We start from the raw sequence: 22,802 nt of genomic DNA, 5'->3' as shown, positions 1-22,802 counted from the left end.
TTGTATAGACATCATAAATTATTTCTGAATACAAACAAGACATATAACAGACAAAGGAGAAGGGTTATGATCACTTTAAGATAAATTTTCCCAGGGCCTGTGCAGTGGTGCAGTGGTGCAGTGGGCTAAGCTGCTACTTGTGGCGCCGGATTCCTCTATGGGTACCAGTTCTAGTCCCAGCTGCTCCACTTTAAATCCAACTCTCTGCTATGGCCTGAGAATGCAGTAGAGGATGGCCCAAGCACTTAGGTCTGTGCACCCATGTAGGAGACCCCAAAGAGGCTCATGGATCCTGGCTCCTGGCTTCCAATTGGCCCAGCTACAGCCATTGCAGCCATTTGGGGAGTGAACCAGTGGATAGAAGACCTTTCTGTCTCTCCTCTCCATCTGTAATTATAACTCTCAAACAAATAAATAAAATCTTTTTTAAAAAAGATAAAAGTTTCCCCTTAGCCTACTATCTCATTTCTGATGGGAAAATGCTAGAATCAGGCAGTTGTGACTTTTAATTTATGATATTTCTTAAATACAATATACAGTTTATATTTATTTTGGTTATGCTTCGTTTGAAGATGTCCCAAACTTGTAAGAAAAATCAAAGTCAGGGCTGGCACTGTGGCATAGCAGGTAAAGCCACCACTCGCAGTGCCAGCATCCCATATGGGTGCCAGTTCGAGTCTCAGCTGCTCCACTTCTGATCCAGCTCTTTGCTATGGCCTGGGAAAGCAGTGGAAGATGGCCCAAGTCCTTGGGCCCCTGCACCCACATATGGGAAGACCTGGAGGAAGCTCCTGGCTCCTCATTAGCACAGCTCCGGCCATTGTGGCCAATTTTGGAGTGAACCAGTGGATGGAAGACCTACCTCTCCCCTCTCCCCTCTCCCCTCTCCCCTCTCCCCTCTCCCCTCTCCCCTTTCCCCTGTCCTCTCTCCTTTCTCCCTTCTCCCCTCTCCTTCTCTCTGTAACTCTTTCAAATAAATAAATAAATCTTTAGAAAAAGAAAAAATCAAAGTCATCTGACACAAAACTAAATAACACTAGTTTCCTCTGAAGAGTGAAGAAGGGAGTTGGAAAGGCTAAGGGATAAAGGGAAGGGGAAGAAAATTTAATTTTTATTTGAGAGGCAAAGGCAGCATGCTATAATACACTGTTCACTCCCCAGATGCCTGTAGTGGTGAGACTGGGTCAGTCAAACTCAGGAACCTCAAACTCAGTCTTGTTCTCCTATATGGATGGCAGGGATTTAAATACTCAGCCATCATTACTGCCTCCCAGGTCAACCTTAACTTGTAGCCCTGGCATACCTCAAACATGGGGCTTTGGTACTAGAGTTTGGGGGAAAAAACAGAAGGAAATGGCAGTTTTGCCAATCTTGGTGCCTCCCAGTGTTAGGTTCTAACAGGGACATTGTGACCCACAGAGCAGACATTACATTTATGATTTGGTGGGAAGGATGGGTAGGTGTATAGAGATGGACAAAAAAGGGAGAGTGGGAAAAATGGTTTAAATTAAAATACAACAGACATCACCACCCTAAAAGTAAATTAAAATCAGGATATTTAAACAGCACCATTATCCTCTACATATGGAGTTATTCCTATGAAGCAAACAGCTGCAGTTAGTTGTCATTTTGATTCAGAAGTACCTCTTTCATTTTCCAGAATCCTCAGTGAAAATAACTTGACTGAATTACATAAGGACTCATTTGAAGGCCTGCTATCGCTCCAACACTTGTAAGTCATTTAATCGTATTTATTTATGAGATTTTAGTTATATTATCTAGGAAATAAATATGGGTCCCAACTAGATAATCCCTAAGGTTTCTTCTGGAAGTCTACACTGTAGGGTCTCATATCTCTAATGTGGAATACCTATTATGTGCTTTGTGTTTTAAAATTATATAAACAAGAAGCAGAAAAAACTTCACTTTTAGAGGAAAGTGGTAATATCTGATTAGTTACTGATAACTATATGGACTCTGTTTTATAAATATTCATATACTGATTGATTATATTTGTGTTTAATTTACAAGCAATGGATGAAATAGGATCCAAGGTCTGTCTTCATACAGGTCCTAAGTTAGGAATGAGTTTTACATTTATAAAGGACTGTAAAGAAAAACAAAGAAACAAGAAAATGCAACAGAGACAATATGTGGCCCACCAAGTCTCAAACATTTATCATCTGGCCTTTACAAACAAGGTTTGAACAAGTTGGTTTAATACAACAAAGGGAAGAAAACAGAAACCAACAACATTAATTTGAATGCCGTCAACTGAAAGTTGTTAAATGATCTAATCTTGAATAAGTTAATCTTTAGCCATTAAGTGACTTGCTAAACAGGTAAATTATATAAACAATATTATCAAGAATACTAAGCTACCAAGGGAACAGATTTGGCATTCATGATTTCAATTAAGGAACTATTATACCCATGCTGGAAATAGATAATTAAAACAATGGCTACATAGTATTGGGAAGTGTACATCATTAATCCTTATTAGGCTAATTACTGGGCCTCTTTAGCAAATAGATTCTTGTCTCAAAAGTACAAGGCTTAAGGAACATAGCATGTGATACTGAAAACATTTCTTTGAATGATCAGAACTTCTAGGCCAAAGAGGACAACCACATCTGCATGGTTCCTCTGAGCACCTTTGCCATCTGGGCTCTGGAACCTTGCAAACATGTTTGGAGAAAAACAAATGAGACTACTGCCGGTAGAATAGGCCCTTCATGGTTTCTGCTGGAAAATCCCTTGTAGCCTAATTAGTTTATGCTAGCATATGTATTCACATCACTTTCAAAATGCCAATCAATTGTTTAAAGCTGAAAGAGAAAGCCAAACACTTTGTCTAGTACTGGAGACACATAAATGAGTAAGACAGGATCCCACCTTCCCAGGAGCTCACAATCTTGCAGGGGAAACAAATACACAAGCTCAAACCAAGACCCAACAAGCGCTATGTAGCTGACAGAATGCTGCAGAGGGGCCAGGGAATAATAAAACCACATTGCTTTTTAAAACTTCACTTTTCCTTCTTCTACCTACTCAACCATTCATTTATTTCATAAACACCTGAGTTTATTTCCATGAGTCAGTTTGAAACATAGTGGGCAATGTAGATGAGCAAGGCCAAATCCATGCTTTCAAGAAGTTTATGTTCTGGGGAAATGGAAGGCACAAGTAACGATATGAAAAGAAATGGATATAGAGTCCAGACGAAGGAGAAGAGACTTTGGGCTGGGTCAGGGATGATGTGACTGGGAGCAATGCCAGTTGAACAGGACTTCCAAGGGGGCAGTGTGCATCATCAAGCAGACATCTTGGAGAGAATATCGTGGGAGAAAGGTAAAACATGGGAGCTTCTGAGGAATGCCATGGGTATCCATAGGGAAGCAGGGAAAGCTGGAGACTGAAGCCATGTCTTCCAGGCCTTTGAATGCTGAGCAAGAGTCACCATGGGGAACCATGCTGTCACAGCAGTGCTCTAAAACAGTCTTGAGTTTGCATCACAGTTCCCTGGGGCTCTGAACCCTACCCCACAGTTACTGCCTGAGTCAGTCTAGAACAGGGCTGAGAATCTGCATTTCATAAGCACCTAGGTGATGCTGGAATTGGAGAGTCACTTAGGGCAAGTCCCACTGGTGACTGTGGGTGGGACAGGTGAGAGAAGGAGATTCTAGAGATTGAGCCACCAACAGATGAGTTGCAGGTGAAAAGTGAGGGTCAAATTGTAATCAGTGGAAGTTAGAGAGTCCTCTACCACCAAGAGTATTTTCAAGTGAGAATCCAGTGTCGTGCTGTTTTCTGACATTTCTATCATGGCTTTCATGGAATATCAAGCAACAGGCAACAAATAAATTTCCTCTAGTATGACAGAAAGTGTAATTCTGAATCAGTTCAAAATCATGAATTAATTAGAGCACCAATTTCCTTTCAAATGGTTTGAAAGGGCATCTTTTTTTCTGGTATTGAATGAAGTTAGAAAAATAGGACTAAACCAGGGAAGGTGTGAAAATGTGAGTGTTCTTTTGAATACTAGACATTAAAAATGGAGATGACAGCTTTGCTCCTTGTTTCAAATGGATGAAGACTATGAAAGTTCATCTAATCAATTCTCCCTCTCTCAGGGAAGTTTACCACCACAATCTATCAAGATCTATAGTTGTGTATGTCATTTATGAAGGTTCTAACAGTGAGACTATTAGGAGAGGTTGCAAGAAGGGTTAGTATCTCCAGAAGGTCAAATACAAGACCAAAGCTTTACAGTTTAGGTAAAAACTGAATATCAGACATTATCAAATGCAAATTTTATTACCCCACTGACTACATAGGTAATAGCTAACCAAGGCAATGTTTTCCTTTCCTAGAGATTTATCCTGCAATAAAATAGAGTTTATCGAAAGACGTGCATTTGAGTCACTCCCTTTTCTGCAGTCTGTGTAAGTTACAATTTCATCATATTTGGAATTTTAATAAATATTCACTGTTCACCTTGAAATAGGGTTAAGCTTCTACTTTACATTTGTAGTAGAAGGTTACTAAAATTCTGTGACAGATCCTTTCCCTCTCTAGAACAGATACTATCAGATACAAAGGTCAGAGTGAATCCCACAGAGCAGTGCTTCTCAGCCAACAGAGGTTTGCATTTAGGTAACATTTTACAGCCCTGCACGTGCTGCTGGCACCCAGTGGGCCAAGGCCAGCCTGCTGTTAAGCCACCTACTATGGACAGCACAAACCTCCACTAGAAAAGCATTATCGAATCCAAAATGTCAATAGCATTCAAGTTGTGAAACTGTTCCAGAGAAATAAAGATCACGCAGTACAAGTATGTCGTGTGTAATATGAAAATGATATGATGAAATTTATTGTAAATGTCCAAGTATAATTCAGAACCAAATCTTCCAGTACCTGTAAATTCTTTAGTGTGTAGATAAAATGTGGAAGTATTGTTTCATCTATAAAAATTAGAATCCCTCCTGAGAGAAGAGTATTCTTAAAATATATCTTTTTTCTTATTCATTCTCTTTGATTGTGTCTTTTATTGTAGAAATCTTGGTTGCAATTTACTGACAGAACTGAGCTTTGGGACATTTCAGGCGTGGCATGGAATGCAGTTTTTGCACAGTGTGTAAGTGAAATAGATGATGAACACATATTTAAAAACCATTTATGTGTAAAAATTGTATATAGTTATGGTTATCTGGGTATTAAGTCCTGTATATAAACTCTGCAAAGGAGGTCTTAATTTCCATTTTTTTTTTCAAAAATTTAACACCAAGTACTCTGGGAGAAAAACATTCTTGTGCTTTCTCAGGGTAACCTGCTTTTAAGTCATAATGCAAAAATAATTCCTGGGACCCAGCCAAAGGGCACATCTCTCCCCATCACCCAGATCATGAGCTTTTTCCAAAATGTATTTAGCTCTCAATTTATAAATTATCTGTGGATACTAAGAACCTTTGAAATAGGAAGAAGTGGTGTATATGTTAAACTGTAGGCATGGAAAGCCAAGATATCATGGAAAAGAAAAAAAGAAGAAGACCTAAATGAAAGATCTCTGCGAGTGAGATCCCAGTGGAAAGAACGGGGCCATCAAAGAAGGAGGTACCTTTCTCTGAAGGGAGGAAAGAACTTCCTCTTTGACTATGACCCTATTGGAATAAGATCAAAGTCAGCGAACCCTAAAGGCTTCTATAGCCTTGGCAACTCATGACTAGAGCCTAGGGAGATTACTGACGCCATAAACAAGAGTGTCAAATTGTTAAGTCAGCAACAGGAGTCACTGTGTACTTACATCTCATGTGGGATCTGTCCTTAATGTGTTGTCTAATGTGCAGTGATGCTATAACTAGTACTGAAACAGTATTTTTACTCTTTGTGTTTCTGTGTGGGTGCAAACTGATGAAATCTTTACTAAGTATATGCAGAATCGATCTTCTGTATATAAAGATAATTGGAAATGAAAAAAAAAACCCTGGTGTTAAATTGGAAATGGCATAGAAAATTAATTAATTTTTAAAAAAATATTATGTAGGATCTCTGCCTTTAATGTGCTGTACACTCTTATTTAATGCTATAACTAGTACTCCAACAGTAATTTTTTCACTTTGTGTTGCTATATGGGGGCAAACTGTTGAAATCTTTACTTAATATATACTAAACTGATCTTCTGCATATAAAGAGAATTGAAAATGAATCTTGATGTGAATGGAAGGGGAGAGGGAGCGGGAAAGGGGAGGGTTGCGGGTGGGAGGGAAGTTATGGGAGGGGGGAAGCCATTGTAATCCATAAGCTGTACTTTGAAAATTTTTTTTATTAAACTTTTATTTAATGAATATAAATTTCCAAAGTATAGCTTATGGGTTACAATGGCTTCCCCCCTCCCATAACTTCCCTCCCGCCCGCAACCCTCCCCTTTCCCGCTCCCTTTCCCCTTCCATTCATGTAAAGATTCATTTTCAATTCTCTTTGTATACAGAAGATCAGTTTAGTATATATTAGGTAAAGATTTCAACATTTTGCCCATATAGCAACATAAAGTGAAAAAATTACCATTGGATTACTAATTATAGCATTAAATAGCAATGTACAGCACATTAAAGACTAATTGAAAATTTATATTCATTAAATAAAAGTTTAATAAATGAAAAAAGACAATAAATAATAAATGTTGGAAAGGAAAAAAAACTGTAGTGTAAAAAAAATAAGAAAATACACTGCTCTAGCCTAATCCCACATGTTCTGTCCTGACTAAACTGCAACAGAAAGTGAGTTTTATTCCCTTTCAGCTCTATAATTCTGTGATGTTCAATGGCCTGAGGGAATTATAGATTCAAGATAAAGATTCTCCACTAAACCTGACATTGAAAGACTATCCACCTGTTCTGTGGTTCAGAATCCCTGTCAAACACAATTCATTTTGGTTATGATGGAAGGTTTTAGGATGTGTTGGGGATGGACCAACAGTGCCTGCAGATATTGAGGAAGAACACTGAGAGTCTGTTTTTCCTTCACCCACACACCGGGGAGCTGGTTCCTGGAGCCGCCACACCAAGTGGTTTTGGTAGCATCAGTAAAAATGGCCTCAACATATATCTTTCCATTAGAGTCCCTCCTAAGGGGCCGAGTTCCACTACAGTTTTCTGTAGACAACATAGGGAGAAAATCTGTGGAATCACAGAGGATGAAAAGTAATGAATTCATTTAATAATATTCACTGAGTGCCAGGCCCACCAAGTGCCAGGTGCTGTATTAAGTGCTGAGGGTACAAATTGGAATGGGACAGAAGTTTTGCCTCCAAGAGACTTTCATGCCAGCAGCGGGAAGTTGGACATTGATGGGAAAATGAGTGACAGCCATGCTAGCATCTGCGCAGCAAGGCCAGAGAGGAGCTGAAACAGTAGGAGCACAGAGTTAGGGATGGCCCACAGTTGACGAGGCACCTGTTCATTTATCTCAAGATTCTGTGTCCATCTTAAGCAAAAGAAAAAAAGCATTTGCTTCATGGTGATGCAAAACCCAGAGCTAGCTGGTATTGGAAACTAATTCTCTTATCATGCAATCTGAACATATCTAACTCATGGTTACTTCAAAAATGGGCATAATGGCTGTAATACACCAAGTGTGTGTTGGGAGCTGGTCTTCTTTATTTGGGAACATATTCTTTTATTAGACAAAGCTAATCTGCTTCAAGGAAACTTTTGCTATCCTGAGATGAAAGCCTACTGCCTCTCTTCTCAAAGGCATGTTGCCCCAGGAAGACACCAGTAATCTTATGACCAAAGACTAGGGTTTTTAAAGTGAAAACAATCCTGTTCACTGCATTACAGAGTCCAGAAAAGAGTTCCAGCTGAGCTGGATTCATCATGAACTGCAGCCTAAGCTTCAAGGCTTTACGCTTGCACGTGCCCCTTCCAAGGTCCTGGGAGGGGCTGGAGCAATTTTTATATTCATAATTTTGCATGTTTCATTATAAGGGATTCCCCAAATTAGGTAAGGCTCAGGCTCAGCAAAATCCGCATTCACCCTTAGTTTGCACGTACTACAGGCAGTCCAGTAAATAGTCTTCTGAATGAAGCCTCTGTGTAAAAACAGCAGTGTGGTAGGATCAGTCTATTGTGAATATGAAATCTACCTCAAAGACATGCCAAGAGCTTACCAGTGACATAACACTCTATGAACAGTAATACTCATCAATCTTTCAGCTGAAATCAGAAATGAAATATATTATGGAAAATCAGCAGTAATTGATAATTCTAAACATTAAGTACACTTTATTTCTTCTGCTTCATTCATGTACATTAAGTCTTAACCCAATGGCTTCTTTCTAAAAATTGTTTTAGGCACTTCATTGGTTCTCACAATACAAGTTTCATAGTTTAGTAATGGAAGGACTCTAGGGTGTAGAGAGCTGCAGCCTTATCCAGACAGAGCACATCCACATGCTCACTCATCTGTTACTCACAAGCACTGTGGGTAACTAGGAGGAGAGTCCAGGCTTTCTCCCTCCTCGGGTATTCGCCCCACTGTTGACACGGTAGGTGAGCCGGGTGTGGTCGTACACTGAAGGTCAGCCATGGGCATCACTTCCTTCAGGGAAGCTGTGGATGCACCTGCATTTGCACACTGCTGGCACGGTCATCCCTCTGTGGTGTGTCCTGGAATCCAAACAGCATCTCCCCAAACTCAGAGAGAGGCATAAACCTTACAGATGAAGAGAACAGGTCTGCCCTTTGGGGTATTTTGTAAAGGTTCACAAGTTTTCACATTGTCACTTCCTGCAACTATTACACTTTTCTTCTCATAGTCTTTTCGTCTGCACCACATTCTCATCTGTGTAACAAGAGGTCTTCTTTTCTCTTAAGGTAATTCTTCCTCTGCTCCATACGCTTTTCTTAAAGTATTCTCTTCATTGGCTTTAGTTTTTTTTTTTTCTTTTACTTTTTTCTTTAAGATTTATTCATTTATTTGAAAGTCAGAGGCAAGGCTGGTGCTGTGGCACAGCAGGTTAATGCCCTGGTCTGAAGTGCCAGTATCCCATATGGGTGCTGGTCTGAGACCTGGATGCTCCACTTCCCATCCAGCTCCCTGTATGGCCTGGGAAAGCAGTGGAAGATGGCCCAAGTCCTTGGGCCCCTGCACCTCTCTCCCTCTCTCTACCTATTCTCTCTCTGTGTAACTCTGACCTTCAAATAAATAAATCAAGGAAGGAAGGAAGGAAGGAAGGAAGGAAGGAAGGAAGGCATTACAGAGAGGTGATAAGGGGGGTCTTCCATCCACTGGTTACTCCCCAAATGGCCAGAATAACTGGAGCTGAGCTAGATGATCCAAAGCCAGGAGCCAGGAGCTTATTCCAGGTCTCCCACATGGGTGCAGGGGCCCAAGGATTTGAGCCATCTTCCACTGATTTTCCAGGGCATAGCAGAGAGCTGGATCAGAAGTGGAGGAACGGGAACTCTAACCGATATCCCATATGGGATGCTGGCACTGCAGGCGGTACATTTACCTGCTACACCACAGCGCTGGCCCCCACCATATACATCTTTAATTCCTCCTTTTATTAGGTTATTACATTTTAGGCACTATACTAAGTACTTACACAAGTGAGATAACATGACGACCGCACAACAGTGCTTGGAAAATGGTACATGATTATACAGGTGCTTCCATCTTCCCAACAACTCTTGCCATTTAGAAATGATGACCCCTATTGTGTGGATGAGGGAGATTAAACTGAGTAACTTGGTTACTTAGTTCATGCTGTTAATAAGTGATACAACTACTTAGGAACTTTGTGAGAAATTGTCTGTGCAGCTCTTTGTTCCCTGGTGAACAAGAGCTGAAGGAGGGCAACTTGGCCTTTTTTGCAGCATTGTATCTTTTTTTTAAAAGATTTATTTATTTATTTGAAAGTCATAGTTATGGAGTGAAGGAGAGGCAGAGGGAGAGAGAGAGAGAGAGAGAGAGAGAGAGAGAGAGAGAGAGAGAGAGAGAGAGAGACCTTCCATCTGATGGTTCACTCCCCAGCTGGCCACAATGGTGGGAGGCATGCTGATCTGAAGCCAGGAGCCAGGAGATACTTCCAGATCTCCCACACAGATGCAGGGGCCCAAGGACTTGGGCCACCTTCTACTGCTTTCCCAGGACATAGTAGAGAGCTGGATCAGAAGTAGAGCATCCAGGACTTGAACCGGTACCCATATGAGATGCTGGCACGGCAGGCAGTGGCTTCCCACTATGCCACAGCGTCAGCCCTGTGCATTGTATCTTGAAGTTGACTTCTGCAATGAACAGGGCTCTCAGAGCAGAGAGTTCCATCTCCCTCTGGAATTCCACATTTTCAGAGTTCCAGGCCATGCCGCCTCTCGGCTTCCCTAGGTCTCCAGTCCTCGCTCTTGAACTTAACCCTTACATCGCCTGGTGAGGTAAATGCCACAAAGAAAGACTCAGAGATTTCCTTACCCAGTCACTTGCTGCTTCACTGTAGGGCCCTTGCTTCTTCCCTTTTCCTCACACAGAGTCTTCTTCAAGACTCTTCTATTCTCAGAACTTTGATTAAAATTCAAGCAATTTCAGACTCCTCAGACTTTGCTCCTGAGAAAGGTTTATGTGATGGAGTCAGAGGTCTTCTACTGAGAAGCTTCACAGCTCATGGGGTAAAGGAAAAGGAGTCTATGTCCTCAGGCACGACAGACACCCTGGACCAAGGACAAGGCCACTCTGCTTATTTCCTCTGCCTCCTTTCTCTGAGAAGCGAGGATTCCCTGCCTACCTTGGGATTCTAGCATACAGACTGTGTTTTCATGGCCCCATCTGTACATTCTTCAGTTAAAGCTGTGAGGATTTCAGCATATCCAGGTCAGAAGTTCTTCTGTTTCCTCAGTTAATACAAAAGAAATGTAGCCCATCTGCTGGGTCTGTGTAAACGAGTTTAGAGGAGAAATTGGCAGTAAAGAGATGTTCTACTTACTTTGTGAGCCAGTTTACTCTGTCCTATTGTTCTACATCAAAAAGCTAAAGCAAAAATATGTTTTCTATTCTAATAAGGTAAATTTTACATGATCATTTAGAACAAATATTTCTTACACTTGGACTCTGATTTGCAGGGGCTATAAAAAAGCTGCCACATTTTACTCCCACAAGCGTATCAAAATGGCAATGGAGTAAGATTCAATAGACCATCAATTATAAAGTGAAGGAACTGGGCCAGAAATGGTGGAATCCACATGAACCTCAAAACGTAATGTGGCTGGTGCCGTGGCACAATAGATTAATCCTCTGCCTGTGGCGCTGGTACCCCTGGTTCTAGTCCCATTGGGGGTGCCAGACTCTGTCCCGGTTGCTCCTCTTCCAATCCAGCTCTCTGCAGTGGCCTGGGAGTGCAGTGGAAGATGGCGCAGGTCCTTGGGCCCTGCACCTGCATGGGAGACCAGGAGGAAGCACCTGGCTCCTGGCTTCGGATCGGCACAACGTGTCCACCGTAGGGGCCACTTGGGGGGTGAACCAATGGAAGGAACCTTTCTCTCTGTCTCTCTCTAACTCTGCCTGTCAAAAAAAAAAACATAATGGTTCATGGTAAAGAGCATCTGTAGAGTCCACCTAGAGCTGTTGAGACAGTTCCTGCTCAGTCTCTCCACTGCCCATGCATAACCCTAATGAAGAAATGAATGCTCTGCAATGGGAGGAAGAGGTAGGAGAGTAGAGAGTGGCCTTGTAGTGTGACTTCACTGGAGACAAATGCAAGGCCCCTACGTCAACTGCAGAAGGGCTGCCTCATTAAAAGGAAAGGCTGAGCCATTTGGTACAAGGCCATGGGTGCTGCTAAGGAAGAGTGAAGCAGTGGAGAACAACAAACATGGCCAAATAGTCTGGGCTACTTAATGCTCTACCATCATTCTTCACAGCTTGGGGAAAGGGTGCCAAGGAGAGATGCAGAGGCCAAGGAGCCTTCTTGCACAAGGCTCCCTCGTGATCTCACAGAATAAAGAACAAAACAGAAGATAGTCAAAATCCAGTCTGAGAAACCTTGCTTTGCCAATCACGTGATACATTTTTCATCTAGCATCCTTACTGAATATTAAATAATTGAGTTGAACAAGTTCATAATACTAAAAATATCTGGGAGAACACAGTTGAATGGGGGAGATCACTGGCAAGACAATACATGGCTCTTGAACTCACCATTGACCCTGACCTTGATCACAGAAGAATCAGATGTTTCATTCTTTTCCCAGATAGCAGCATGTCTGGTTTTCTGGCACCTGTGCTTTATATATTACAATATGGTTCTGTTTCAAAACTGAAATAGAATCCACTTATCATAAAATGCATACAATCCAGTGGTGTCCAGTATAGTCATTCACAAGGCTCTACAATAATCTCCATTATCTGATTCTGTCACCAGAGAGAAGTCATGTGGGGTTCTTGTCTTCATGCAAGAAAGAATTCAGGCGTGAGACAGAGAGCAAAGTAGCAAGGTTTCACTGGGGACAGGGCATCTGTCAGAATGGAAGGGACAGAGAGAGTGTGCCCAGTCACTCGGACCAGGGGAAAGCAAGGTGGTGTGTTTGAGCAGAGAGAATACACCTGGCAGGCCAGGCGGGCAGCTCAGTGGAGAGCAGAGAGCTGAGCGTGCAGTCTTTGTCTAGACTGGGGCTTATAAGGAAAATGGGGTCCAGGTTTTTCCTTCCCCTCCTCCTTCTCCTCCCCTAGGACAAATGGTTTATTAAATGTTAATCAGGAAATGCCTCCCCAGGTTTGCTGGACAGAGGGGCTTGCCCCTCGGGTGCCTGTCTGATGTTTATCAGGCCAGGTGCTAAGGAGAGAGCATTCCCATGGTGGAAGGGCTGGGACCATCTGGAAGATCATCAGGGTCTGGGCAGGACTTTGAAGTGAGGATGCTGGGTTCCTGCAGATGCCGGCTTCCTCAGATCCTTCTCTCTCTCTCTCTCTCTCTCTCTCTCTCTCTCTCACACACACACACACACACACACACACAAAGAGAGAGAGAGAGAGAGAGAGAGAGAGAGAGAAAGAGAGAGAGAGAGAGAGGCTAATTTCTAGCTTCCTACCTAACAATTTCAGAACATTTTTATCACCCCAGAAAGAAACACTGTGCCAGTTAGAAATCACTCCCCAGTTTTCTTCCCCATTCCTGGCCTAGGAAACCATTAATTTGCTTCCTGTCCCTATGGGTTTGCCTATTCTGAACATTTTATACAAATGCATCATACAGTATTGCAGCCTTTTGCATCTGACTTCACATGATATAGATCTATTCAGATTTGTTAATTTGAAGTCAGGTTCAGCAGTTTGTATCCTAAGAACGTGTCCATTCCATCCATGTTTCCTAATTCACTGGCATATAGTCCTCAGTTTTCCTTTTATCTTTTTGATGTCTATAAAGTCAATAGTAATGTCCCCGTTCATTCCTGATTTTAATAATTTTATTAGTCAGTCTAACTTAAGTGTGTTGATCTTTTCAATAAGCCAATTTGTATTATATTGACTTTTCTCTATTGTTTTTCTATATTTCTGCTCTGAACCTTATTCCATTCATTTTTGCTTTGCTTGTTTATTTGGGAGGAAGTTTGGGTACAGACATGAGACTTATAAACATTTGAATTTACATATATAAACTTCCCTCTGAGCACTGCTCCAGCTGCATCATGTAAGTATTGAAATCTTCTGTGTTCACTTTCATTCCTACCAAAATAGTTTCTGGTTTCCTTTGTGATTTCTTCTTTGAACCACCAGTTATTCATGGGTGCTGATTTCCACTTATATGTGAACTTCCCAGATGTTTTTCTGCTTAGATTTCTAATTTCTAATTTCATTCTACTTTAGTTGAAAACATACTCTGTATGATTTCAGTTCTTTTAAATGTATTGAGATAGGTCTTGTGATGTAACATATGATCTTCCTAGAGAATGTTCTGTTTACACTAGAAGAGAATACATCTTTAGCATTTTTATGCTGATATTGCTGGGAATTGCTCTGTAGAAGTCTGGTACATCTAGATGGTTTATATTCATTCAAGTTTTCTTTTTTTAAAATATTTTATTTATTTATTTGAGGGAGTACAGAGCGAGGGAGAAACAGAGAGAAAGGTCTTCCACCCACTGGTTCACTACCCAAATAGCCACAACAGCCAGAGCTGAACCCATCCAAAGCCAGGAATCAGAAGCTTCCTCTGGGTCTTCCCACACAGGTACAGGGGCTTGCTTTCCCAGGCCATAGCAGAGAGCTGGATGGGAAAAGGAATGGCCGGGACACAAACCAGCACCCATCTGGGGTGCCGCTGCCACAGCTCCCAGTCCACTCCCTAAATGCCTGTACTGGCCAGGGTTGGATTAGGCAAAAGCCAGGAGCTGGCAACTCAGTCCATGTCTACCCAACATGGGCAACTGGAAACTAACCACTTCAGCCACCACTTGCCACCTCCCAAGGTCCACACTGGCAGGAAGCTGTAATTAGGAGCAAAGCTCAGACTCCTTTGCAAACACTCTAATACAGGATGCAGGCAACCCAAACAGTGGTTGAACCACTAGACCAAATGGCCATCCCCCTTTTTTCTACAATATATTCAAGTTATTTCCTTAGTGGTTGTCCTAGAAATTATAATTAACATATTAGTTTTACATTTTTCTTCAGATTACTATCAAAATAACTTCAATAGTATACAGAAACTTTGCTTTTCTAAAGCTCCATTCTTCCCCTACCTTTATACTGCTATCTAATTTAATAACTGTAAATTTACAAAGTTCAACTTTTGCATTGTTTTGGCTTTCCCCCTCCCCAACCTCCCTCCCTCCCACAGCCATCCCATCTTCCACTCCCTCTCCCATCCCGCTCTTCATCAAGTTTCATTTTCAATTATCTCTATATACAGAAGATCAACTTAGTATATACTAAGCAAAGATCTCAACAGACTGCACCCACACAACCACACAAGATATAGAGTACTGCTCGACTAGTAGTTTTATCGTTAACTCTCATAGTACAACACATTAAGGACAGAGATCCTGCATGGGGAGCATGTGCACAGTGACTCCCATTGTTGATTTAACAACTGACACTCTTATTTATGACGTCAGTAATCACCCGAGGCTCTTGCCATGAGCTGTCAAGGCTATAGAAGCCTCTTGAGATCACCAGCTCTGAACTTACTTAGTCAAGGCCATATCACAGTGGAGGTTCCTTCCTCCCTTCAGCGAAAGGTGCCTCCTTCTTTGATGGCCCATTCTTTCTGCTGGGATCTTGCTCACCCAGATCTTTCATTCAGGTCGTTTTCGCCACAGTGTCTTGGCTTTCCATGCCTGTGAGACTATCATGGGCCTTTTAGCCAGATCTGAATGCCCCAAGGGTTGATTCTGAGGCTAGAGTGCTGTTTAGGGCATTTGCTATTCTATGAGTCTGCTGTGTGTCCTGCTTCCCCCACCAGATCACTCTCCCTTTGAATTTTATCCTTCATTATTTGCAGACACTGGTCTTTTTTTGTGAAATCTCTTCGATACTTACCCTATCTTTTTGATCAATTATGTACTTAAACTTATCACTTTAACAAGTGAGATGGCATTGGTACATGCCTCCTTGATAAGACTGAATTGGAATCCCCTGGCACATTTCTAGCTCTACCATTGGAGGTAAGTCCGAATGAGCATGTGCCGACCTGTACATCTCCTCCCTCTCTTATTCCCACTCTTATATTTAACAGAGATCACTTTTCTGTTCATTTTGAATGCCTAAGAATAATTGTGTATTAATTACAGAGTTCAACCATATACTGCTTTTAACAATAAAGTTTGAGAATGTGGAATTAAAACATATTAGAAGTCCATGCATTTGAGGAGTCTTCAAAAGTTTACAGAAATGTGTATTACGGAAAAACTATGCAATTCTTGGTTGATATTTCTTCCCTGCAGCACACTGAATGTGCCATCTCACTGCCTTGGGGCCTCTATTGTTTCTGATGAAACATCAGCTATTAATCTTATTGACGATACCTAGTAGATGATGTTATTTTCTCTTGCTGCTTTCAAGATGTTCTGTGTTTGGCTTCTAATAGTTTTATTATGATATGTCTATATGTGAAATTCTTTCAGTTTATCCTACTTAAGAATTCCTTGAACTTCTTGCATATATAGATCCATATTTTTATTAAGTTTAGGAAGTTTGAGGCCACCATTTTTTTTTGACAGGCAGAGTTAGACAGTGAGAGAGAGAGACAGAGAGAAAGGTCTTTCTTTAACGTTGGTTCACCCTCTAATGGCCGCTGTGACCAGCGCGCTGTGGCTGGAGCACGACGCTGATCTGAAGCCAGGAGCCAGGTGCTTCTCCTGGTCTCCCATGCGGGTGCAGGGCCCAAGGACTTGGGCCATCCTCCACTGCTCTCCTGGGCCACAGCAGAGAGCTGGACTGGAAGAGCGGCAACCAGGACAGAATCCAGCACCCCGACTGGGACTAGAACCCAGGGTGCCAGCGCCGCAGGTGGAGGATTAGCCTATTGAGCTGCAGCGCCAGCCTAGGCCACCATTTCTTCAAATATTCTTTCTCCTGTTTTCTCCTTCTGAAATTAGTAAGCTTGATGGTGTCCTACGCTCTAGGATTCCATCTGTCTTTCTTCTTTCTTCCTTCTTTCTGTTCCTTCAACTCAACAATCTCAGTTTGTTATCAAGTTCCTGATTCTTTCTTCTGCTTAGTCAGATCTGCCACTGACACTTACTGGTGAATTTTCCATATTAATTACTATGTTTTTCAACTCCTCAATTTCTATTTGGCTCCTTTTTATAATTTCTGTGGTTTTTTTTTTATTTAAAAAGCATACAAAGATGGTGATCTTCCACCCACTGTTATACTCCCCAACTATCTCCATCATGTGGGGCTGGGGCAGGCTGAAACAGGAAATGGGGAACTCAGTCCAAGTCTCCTATGTGGGTGGCATTACCGGCTTGCTCCAATACTCTGCATTAGCAGGAAGCTGAAGTTGTGAGTGGAATCAGAACTTGAACCCGGGCACTCTGCTATGGGATGCAGATGTCCCAAGCAGCATCTTGACTGCTGCACCAATCAGCTGTTCCTCTTTTTAAAGTAATTTCCATATTTAATATGGTCTATTTGATGAGGCATTGTTTTCATTAGTTCTTTACTAAACAAAACTAAATGGTTTCCTTTCTATTTTTTTCAACCAGGGTGTCCTCATCATCACTTCCATTTTAACATTAGTTTGAAAGTAGTGACTGACAGAGAGGTCTCCCATCTGCTGGTTCATTCCCTAAATGCCTGCAAAATCAGAGCTGGGCCAGGCCAAAGCCAAAAGCTTGGAAAACCATCTGGGTCTCCCACATGGCTGGCAAGGGCTCCCATACTTGAGGCAGAATCTGCTGTCTCCCAGCACGTGAATCAGCAGGAGGCTGAAATCAGAAGCCAGGTAGGATGTGGACATCCCAAGTGACAGCTTACCCACTGCACCACAACACCCACCTCTGAACTTATTTTAAATAACTGAATCAAATCTTTATCTAGTGAGTCCAATGTCTGGGTTTCCTCAGGGATAGTTTTTTACTGAAACTGGCATTTCCCCTGAGTATGAGCCATATTTTGTTTCCTTCTCGCTCTCATAAAAAAATGGACATTTTAAATGATGTAGCAATTCCAAAAATTAGGTTCCTGTCTCCACAGTTTGGTGTTACTAATGCTTGTTGTAGCAGATGCTGTTATCTAACCACTTTTCTGAACCAATGCTATAAAGTTTGTATTACTTATTGTTTGTGGCCATTGACGTCTCTACTTGGTTAGCCTGGGGGTCAGGACTGAATAGAGAATTCCCTACAAGTCTGGAATCAACAAATCTCCCAGCTTCTGTCAAAGAGCTCCATGTACACGTTGTACTGTTTCCTTTCTGTTCTTAACCAGGCAGTCCAGGGCTGTATTAGCTTTCACTTCCCGCATGCACAGAACCTCAGGATCAGCCAGTTATAAAGAAGTCAGGGCCTCTTTAGGTCTTTCCTGGCAATGCTTATAGCCCTAAATATGTGTAAGGCCTTCCAAATTCACAGGAATACATTCCACCATCTTCCAGTGTCCTGAGGGTATATTGCAGTGTTTCAAAGTTCTAATGAACATCTTATTCCTTAGCTTCTCACGTTAAGCTTTTTGATTGGACTATTTTTTGGTCCCAACTGCTATCCAGTGTCTCACACAGCTTCCATGGTGAAGCACTTGCCTGTAGTTATTTCCCAAAAACAGCCTCTGAGAGAGGCTTTTAACACTAATCAGCCCTCAGATAAACTAAAGACACAGCAGTCAAGTCAGGTCTTCCAGGGAATCACCAGGAAGATTCTGACAACTCACTGGGAATGCACTTTGGAGGAGCTCAGCTTCATTCTGCATGCTCATCTCCATTCATTTTCATTTTCTCTCTCCCTCCTTCCCTCCCTCCCTCTCCCTCCCTCCCTCTCCCTCCCTCCCTCCCTCCTTCCCTCCCTCTATCCCTCTATCCCTCTATCACTCTCACTCTCTCTCCCTCACTCTCTCTGATGCTGGGCATACAGGCTATTTTTTTTGGAGAGTTTGAGGTTTTTTTGTTGTTGTTGCTCATTTTACACATACTTCTCTTTTCTCATTATTATTCCTGATTTGGTTCAAATGTAGACAAAATAACTTAGACTAAGTCAAACATTATCCAACATTCACGTGGTTACATATGACTTTGAGTATGCAAGTAATACATCTCATAATTTAAAAAAAATTTGAGAAGCAACAAATTAAAAATAAAATTCATCCACAATCCAAAAACCTAAACCCAAATATTACTAAGACATCAGTCTATTCCTAAAGCAGATGTTTCTTTTTTTAACTTTTATTTAATAAATATACATTTCCAATGTACAACTTCTGGATTATAGTGGCTTTTTCCCCCCATAACCTCCCTCCCACCTGCAACCATCCCATCTCCCATTCCCTTTCTCATCCCATTCTTCATCAAGATTCATTCTCAATTATCTTTATATACAGAAGATCAACTTAGTATATACTAAGTAAAGATTTCAGCAGTTTGCACCCACACAGAAACACAAAGTATTAAGTACTGTTTGAGTACTAGTTATACCATTAATTCACACAGTACAACACATTAAGGACAGAGATCCTACATGGGGAGTAAGTACACAGTGATTCCTGTTGTTGATTTAACAATTGACACTCTTATTTATGACGTCAGTAATCACCTGAGGCTCTTGTCATAAGCTGCCAAGGCTATTTTTAAGGCTACCACTGAGCTTGCCAGGGAAGAACTGTCTAGGGCAAATTAAATACACGAAACCCACACAAATCTCACTATTCTTACAGAAAGTCAGCCAATTTTCTTGAATAAATGCCCCACAGGTTGCTGCAAGCCTTTGGTTAAATTTCCAGAATTATGAAAAACTTGATTCTGACCACTTTTACCATTTTGCTGTTCCTTTTATGAAGGGATAAATTTTCAAATGTTCTCACTCCACTGTTTACATAGGTTTCCACTGATGTCACCTACAACATGGTTTTAAATCTCTAGTCTCAATGACTCTGAGCTAAATATTTAATCATGGGATATGATTAGGGAAAAGGAATAAAAAGAGAAACTAATTTTCATGAGAGCTATCCTGAAAAGGTTGATGAAATTTTCAAAGTACTTCTATATTTAGTCATCTCAAGCTTCAGATTAAAGCAACAAATATTTGGAACCCCTTTTCTTCACACATATTAGACACAGTCTGGTGGCAGGACTGAGTTCAAGCTCCAGCTTTGCTTCTTTTCTTTTTCTTTTAATTTCTTTTTTTTACTTTTATTTAATGAATATAAATTTCCAGTGTACAGCTTATGGATTACAATGGCTTCCCCCTCCCATAACTTCCCTCCCACCCGCAACCCTCCCCTCTCCCGCTCCCTCTCCCCTTCCATTTGCATCAAGATTCATTTTCAATTCTCTTTATATACAGAAGATCAATTTAGTATAAAGATTTCAACAGTTTGCACCCACATAGAAACACAAAGTGAAACATACTGTTTGAGTACTAGTTATAGCATCAAATCAAAATGTACAGCACATTAAGGACAGAGATCCCACATGAGGAGCAAGTGCACAGTGGCTCCTGTTGTTGACCCAACAAATTGACACTCTAGTTTATGGCGCCAGTAACCACCCTAGGCTGTCGTCATGAGTTGCCAAGGCTATGGAAGCCTTCCAAGTTCGCCGACTCTGATCATATTTAGACAAGGTCATAAAAGACAGAGTGAGGATAGTAACCAATGATCCTAAGAGTGGCATTTACCAGGTCTGAACAATTATACAGCATTAAGTGGGGAAGAGGACCATCAGTACACACAGGTTGGGAGTAGAGCCATTGGTGGTAGAGTAGAGGTTATGATTACAAAGGAACGAGGCCCAAGTGTGCTAGACGGGGTCTAGAACAAAGGACAGAGTCATTATTAGAGGAGCTAAGAAAGGTGCTGTCTAAGCTACAATTAAGTTTTCTGATTGAGAGGCAAATAGAACCTGATAGAAGGGGCTTGATAATATTCTGGTGGGCTTTAGGCCTTGTAAGTTAAGAGGCCCAGACCTATCTATCTCTTCACATGGGGTATATCCTAAGGGAGGTGTGAACCTCCTAGGGGAAGGCACTCTGTTGACTTTCATTACTTGGCTGGCCTGGGAGGAGAGCTGGCCAGGTAAAGGCAGGGGGCATCTCTAACAAGAAATTTACAGTTCTGCCTGCAATGTTGCTGACCCTACTTGACAATACACTCAGCTGCAGTGGTCACTTTGGAAGTTGGGCTGAGTGAAGGGCTTTTCAGCTTAGAGCCAATAAGATCTGTGGCTCTGACCTGGGCATCCTTCGACTCCAGGGCAGGTCCATTTCCAGTGATCCAACTCTTGGCAGAGCTGCCAGGGCTCTTCACAAGCTGACTTCTGCTGAAGCCCAGGCTTACCACATTGAAAGCCACTGCAGTGGACTGGCCTGTTGGGTCTCCTTGAGGGCAGAGCACTGTACAGATCAGCCATTAATAGGCCTGCCACCCATTGCTTCTGATGCCGAGCTTTCTTTTCCTCCTGGTTTGTGTTAAAGCAGACCAGAAGATGCAAGTCAAGGGAGTGCCCGTGTCCCATCTCTAATCTTCGGTGGCCTGAACTACAAGTCTATAGTCACAGGCATGTTCTGTAGTAGTTTTTCTAAGGTAGACAATGCCCATGAGGAAAATTATATTCTCACTTTAAAACTTTCTTTCCCTTTGGTCTGAAATGGGGGTTTTTCTACTTACTGTATACTTCGCTGATGGCGAAGTGAATCTAGCTATGAGATTATTATTTAAGTTCTTATTTTGGCTATGCTATTACAGAAAAGTGTTAGCCATCTCTTTTATATGGTCTAAAGATTAAATTGTGCGTCCTACAGATTCCTTCATACTAGAATTAGTTTCCTACCTTGAAGAGAATAGAGAAATGAAAGAACAAGTTGAGCTTAGAATAGAGAAATGATCTTTCTCTCCCTTTTTGATTCTATCAGTTAGTATTAGGAGATACTTGTCTTGTTTGTGTGATCTCTTTGACTCTTAGACCTATCGGAGCTATCAATTGTGAGCTGAAATTGATTACTTGGACTAGTGCGATGGCATTGGTACATGCCATCTTGATGGAATTGTGTTGGAATCCCCTGCATATTTCTGACTCCACCATTTGCGGCCAGTCCGATTGAGCATGTTCCTAATTGTTCATTTCCTCCCTCTCTTTTTCCACTCTTAGATTTAACAGGGATCACTTTTCAGTTAAAATTTAAACACCTAAGGATAATTGTGTGTTAATTACTGAGTTCAACCAATAGTACTAGAACAACAACAACAACAACAAATACTAAAAAGGATAGAGTATTACATTGTACATCTAAAGTCAGGACAGGAGCTGATCAGTTGATGTTGCTATATGGGCAAAATGTTGAAATCTTTACCTAGTATATACTAAACTGATCTTCTGTATACAAAGAGAATTGAAAATGAATCTTTACATGAATGGAAGGGGAGAGGGAGCGGGAGGGGGGAGGGTTGCGGGCGGGAGGGAAGTTATGGGAGGGGGGAAACCATTGTAACCCATAAGCTATACTTTGGAAATTTATATTCATTAAATAAAAGTTTAATAAAAAAAAAGAATAGAGAAATGAGGGAGCAAGTCCTAGATCGCTTGCTGACAATAGCAATATCACATGAATACTTAGCAAACCGTTTCAACCATTAGATAACAACTTAAGAAAACATTTACCAGAAGGTCCAACGCCTTCTAGAAATTGTAAGAATCATGTATTTGAAAACACCTCTTAAATATCTAACATGGTGTAGTTTGTTTAACCAGTAAACTTAAGCACAATCATCTAAAATGTTTTTAGTTTCTTTCTACCAACAAGTTTAAAACATATGATACACAGATTCAGGTCACACAAATTAAAATGTATCTTTGATTGATTTTAGCAGCTTAAATTTATGGACAATCTTATCTAAAAGCCATTTAAAATAAAACTCTTAATAAAATTTCCCCATGTGGACATACAATATGTACACACATATAACATAGCATAATGTTGGCCAGCTTTGCTTCTTAAAAGTTCAGCGACCTAGAACAAGTTGTATAACCTCTATGACTCAGCACAATACATATCACAATAGGCTACTGGGGTACAATATCTATCACATAGGTTATTGGGAACATTCAGTGTTAAATGCTGGACACAGATGCTTGGCAGCCCAATCAATATCATCTGTAAGAATTA

At 41.3% G+C, this 22,802-nt stretch overlaps 1 protein-coding gene across 1 annotated transcript in view; it reads left to right on the top strand.

The window, feature by feature from the left end:
- Positions 1-22,802, top strand: part of LOC133747047 (leucine-rich repeat-containing protein 37A3-like) — a 73,888-nt gene that overhangs the window by 5,788 nt on the left and 45,298 nt on the right. Inside the window, exons 4-6 of the mRNA XM_062175178.1 lie at positions 1,661-1,732; positions 4,374-4,445; positions 5,057-5,137. Of these exons, the coding sequence (XP_062031162.1) occupies positions 1,661-1,732; positions 4,374-4,445; positions 5,057-5,137 (225 nt within the window). The remainder of the gene's footprint in view (positions 1-1,660; positions 1,733-4,373; positions 4,446-5,056; positions 5,138-22,802) is intronic.

Source organism: Lepus europaeus, chromosome 18 (genome assembly GCF_033115175.1).
Source record: "Lepus europaeus isolate LE1 chromosome 18, mLepTim1.pri, whole genome shotgun sequence".
NCBI classification, from domain to species: Eukaryota; Metazoa; Chordata; class Mammalia; order Lagomorpha; family Leporidae; genus Lepus; species Lepus europaeus.
The sequence above is the reverse complement of the archived record's forward strand: the minus strand, read 5'-3'. Positions and strand labels throughout refer to the sequence as shown.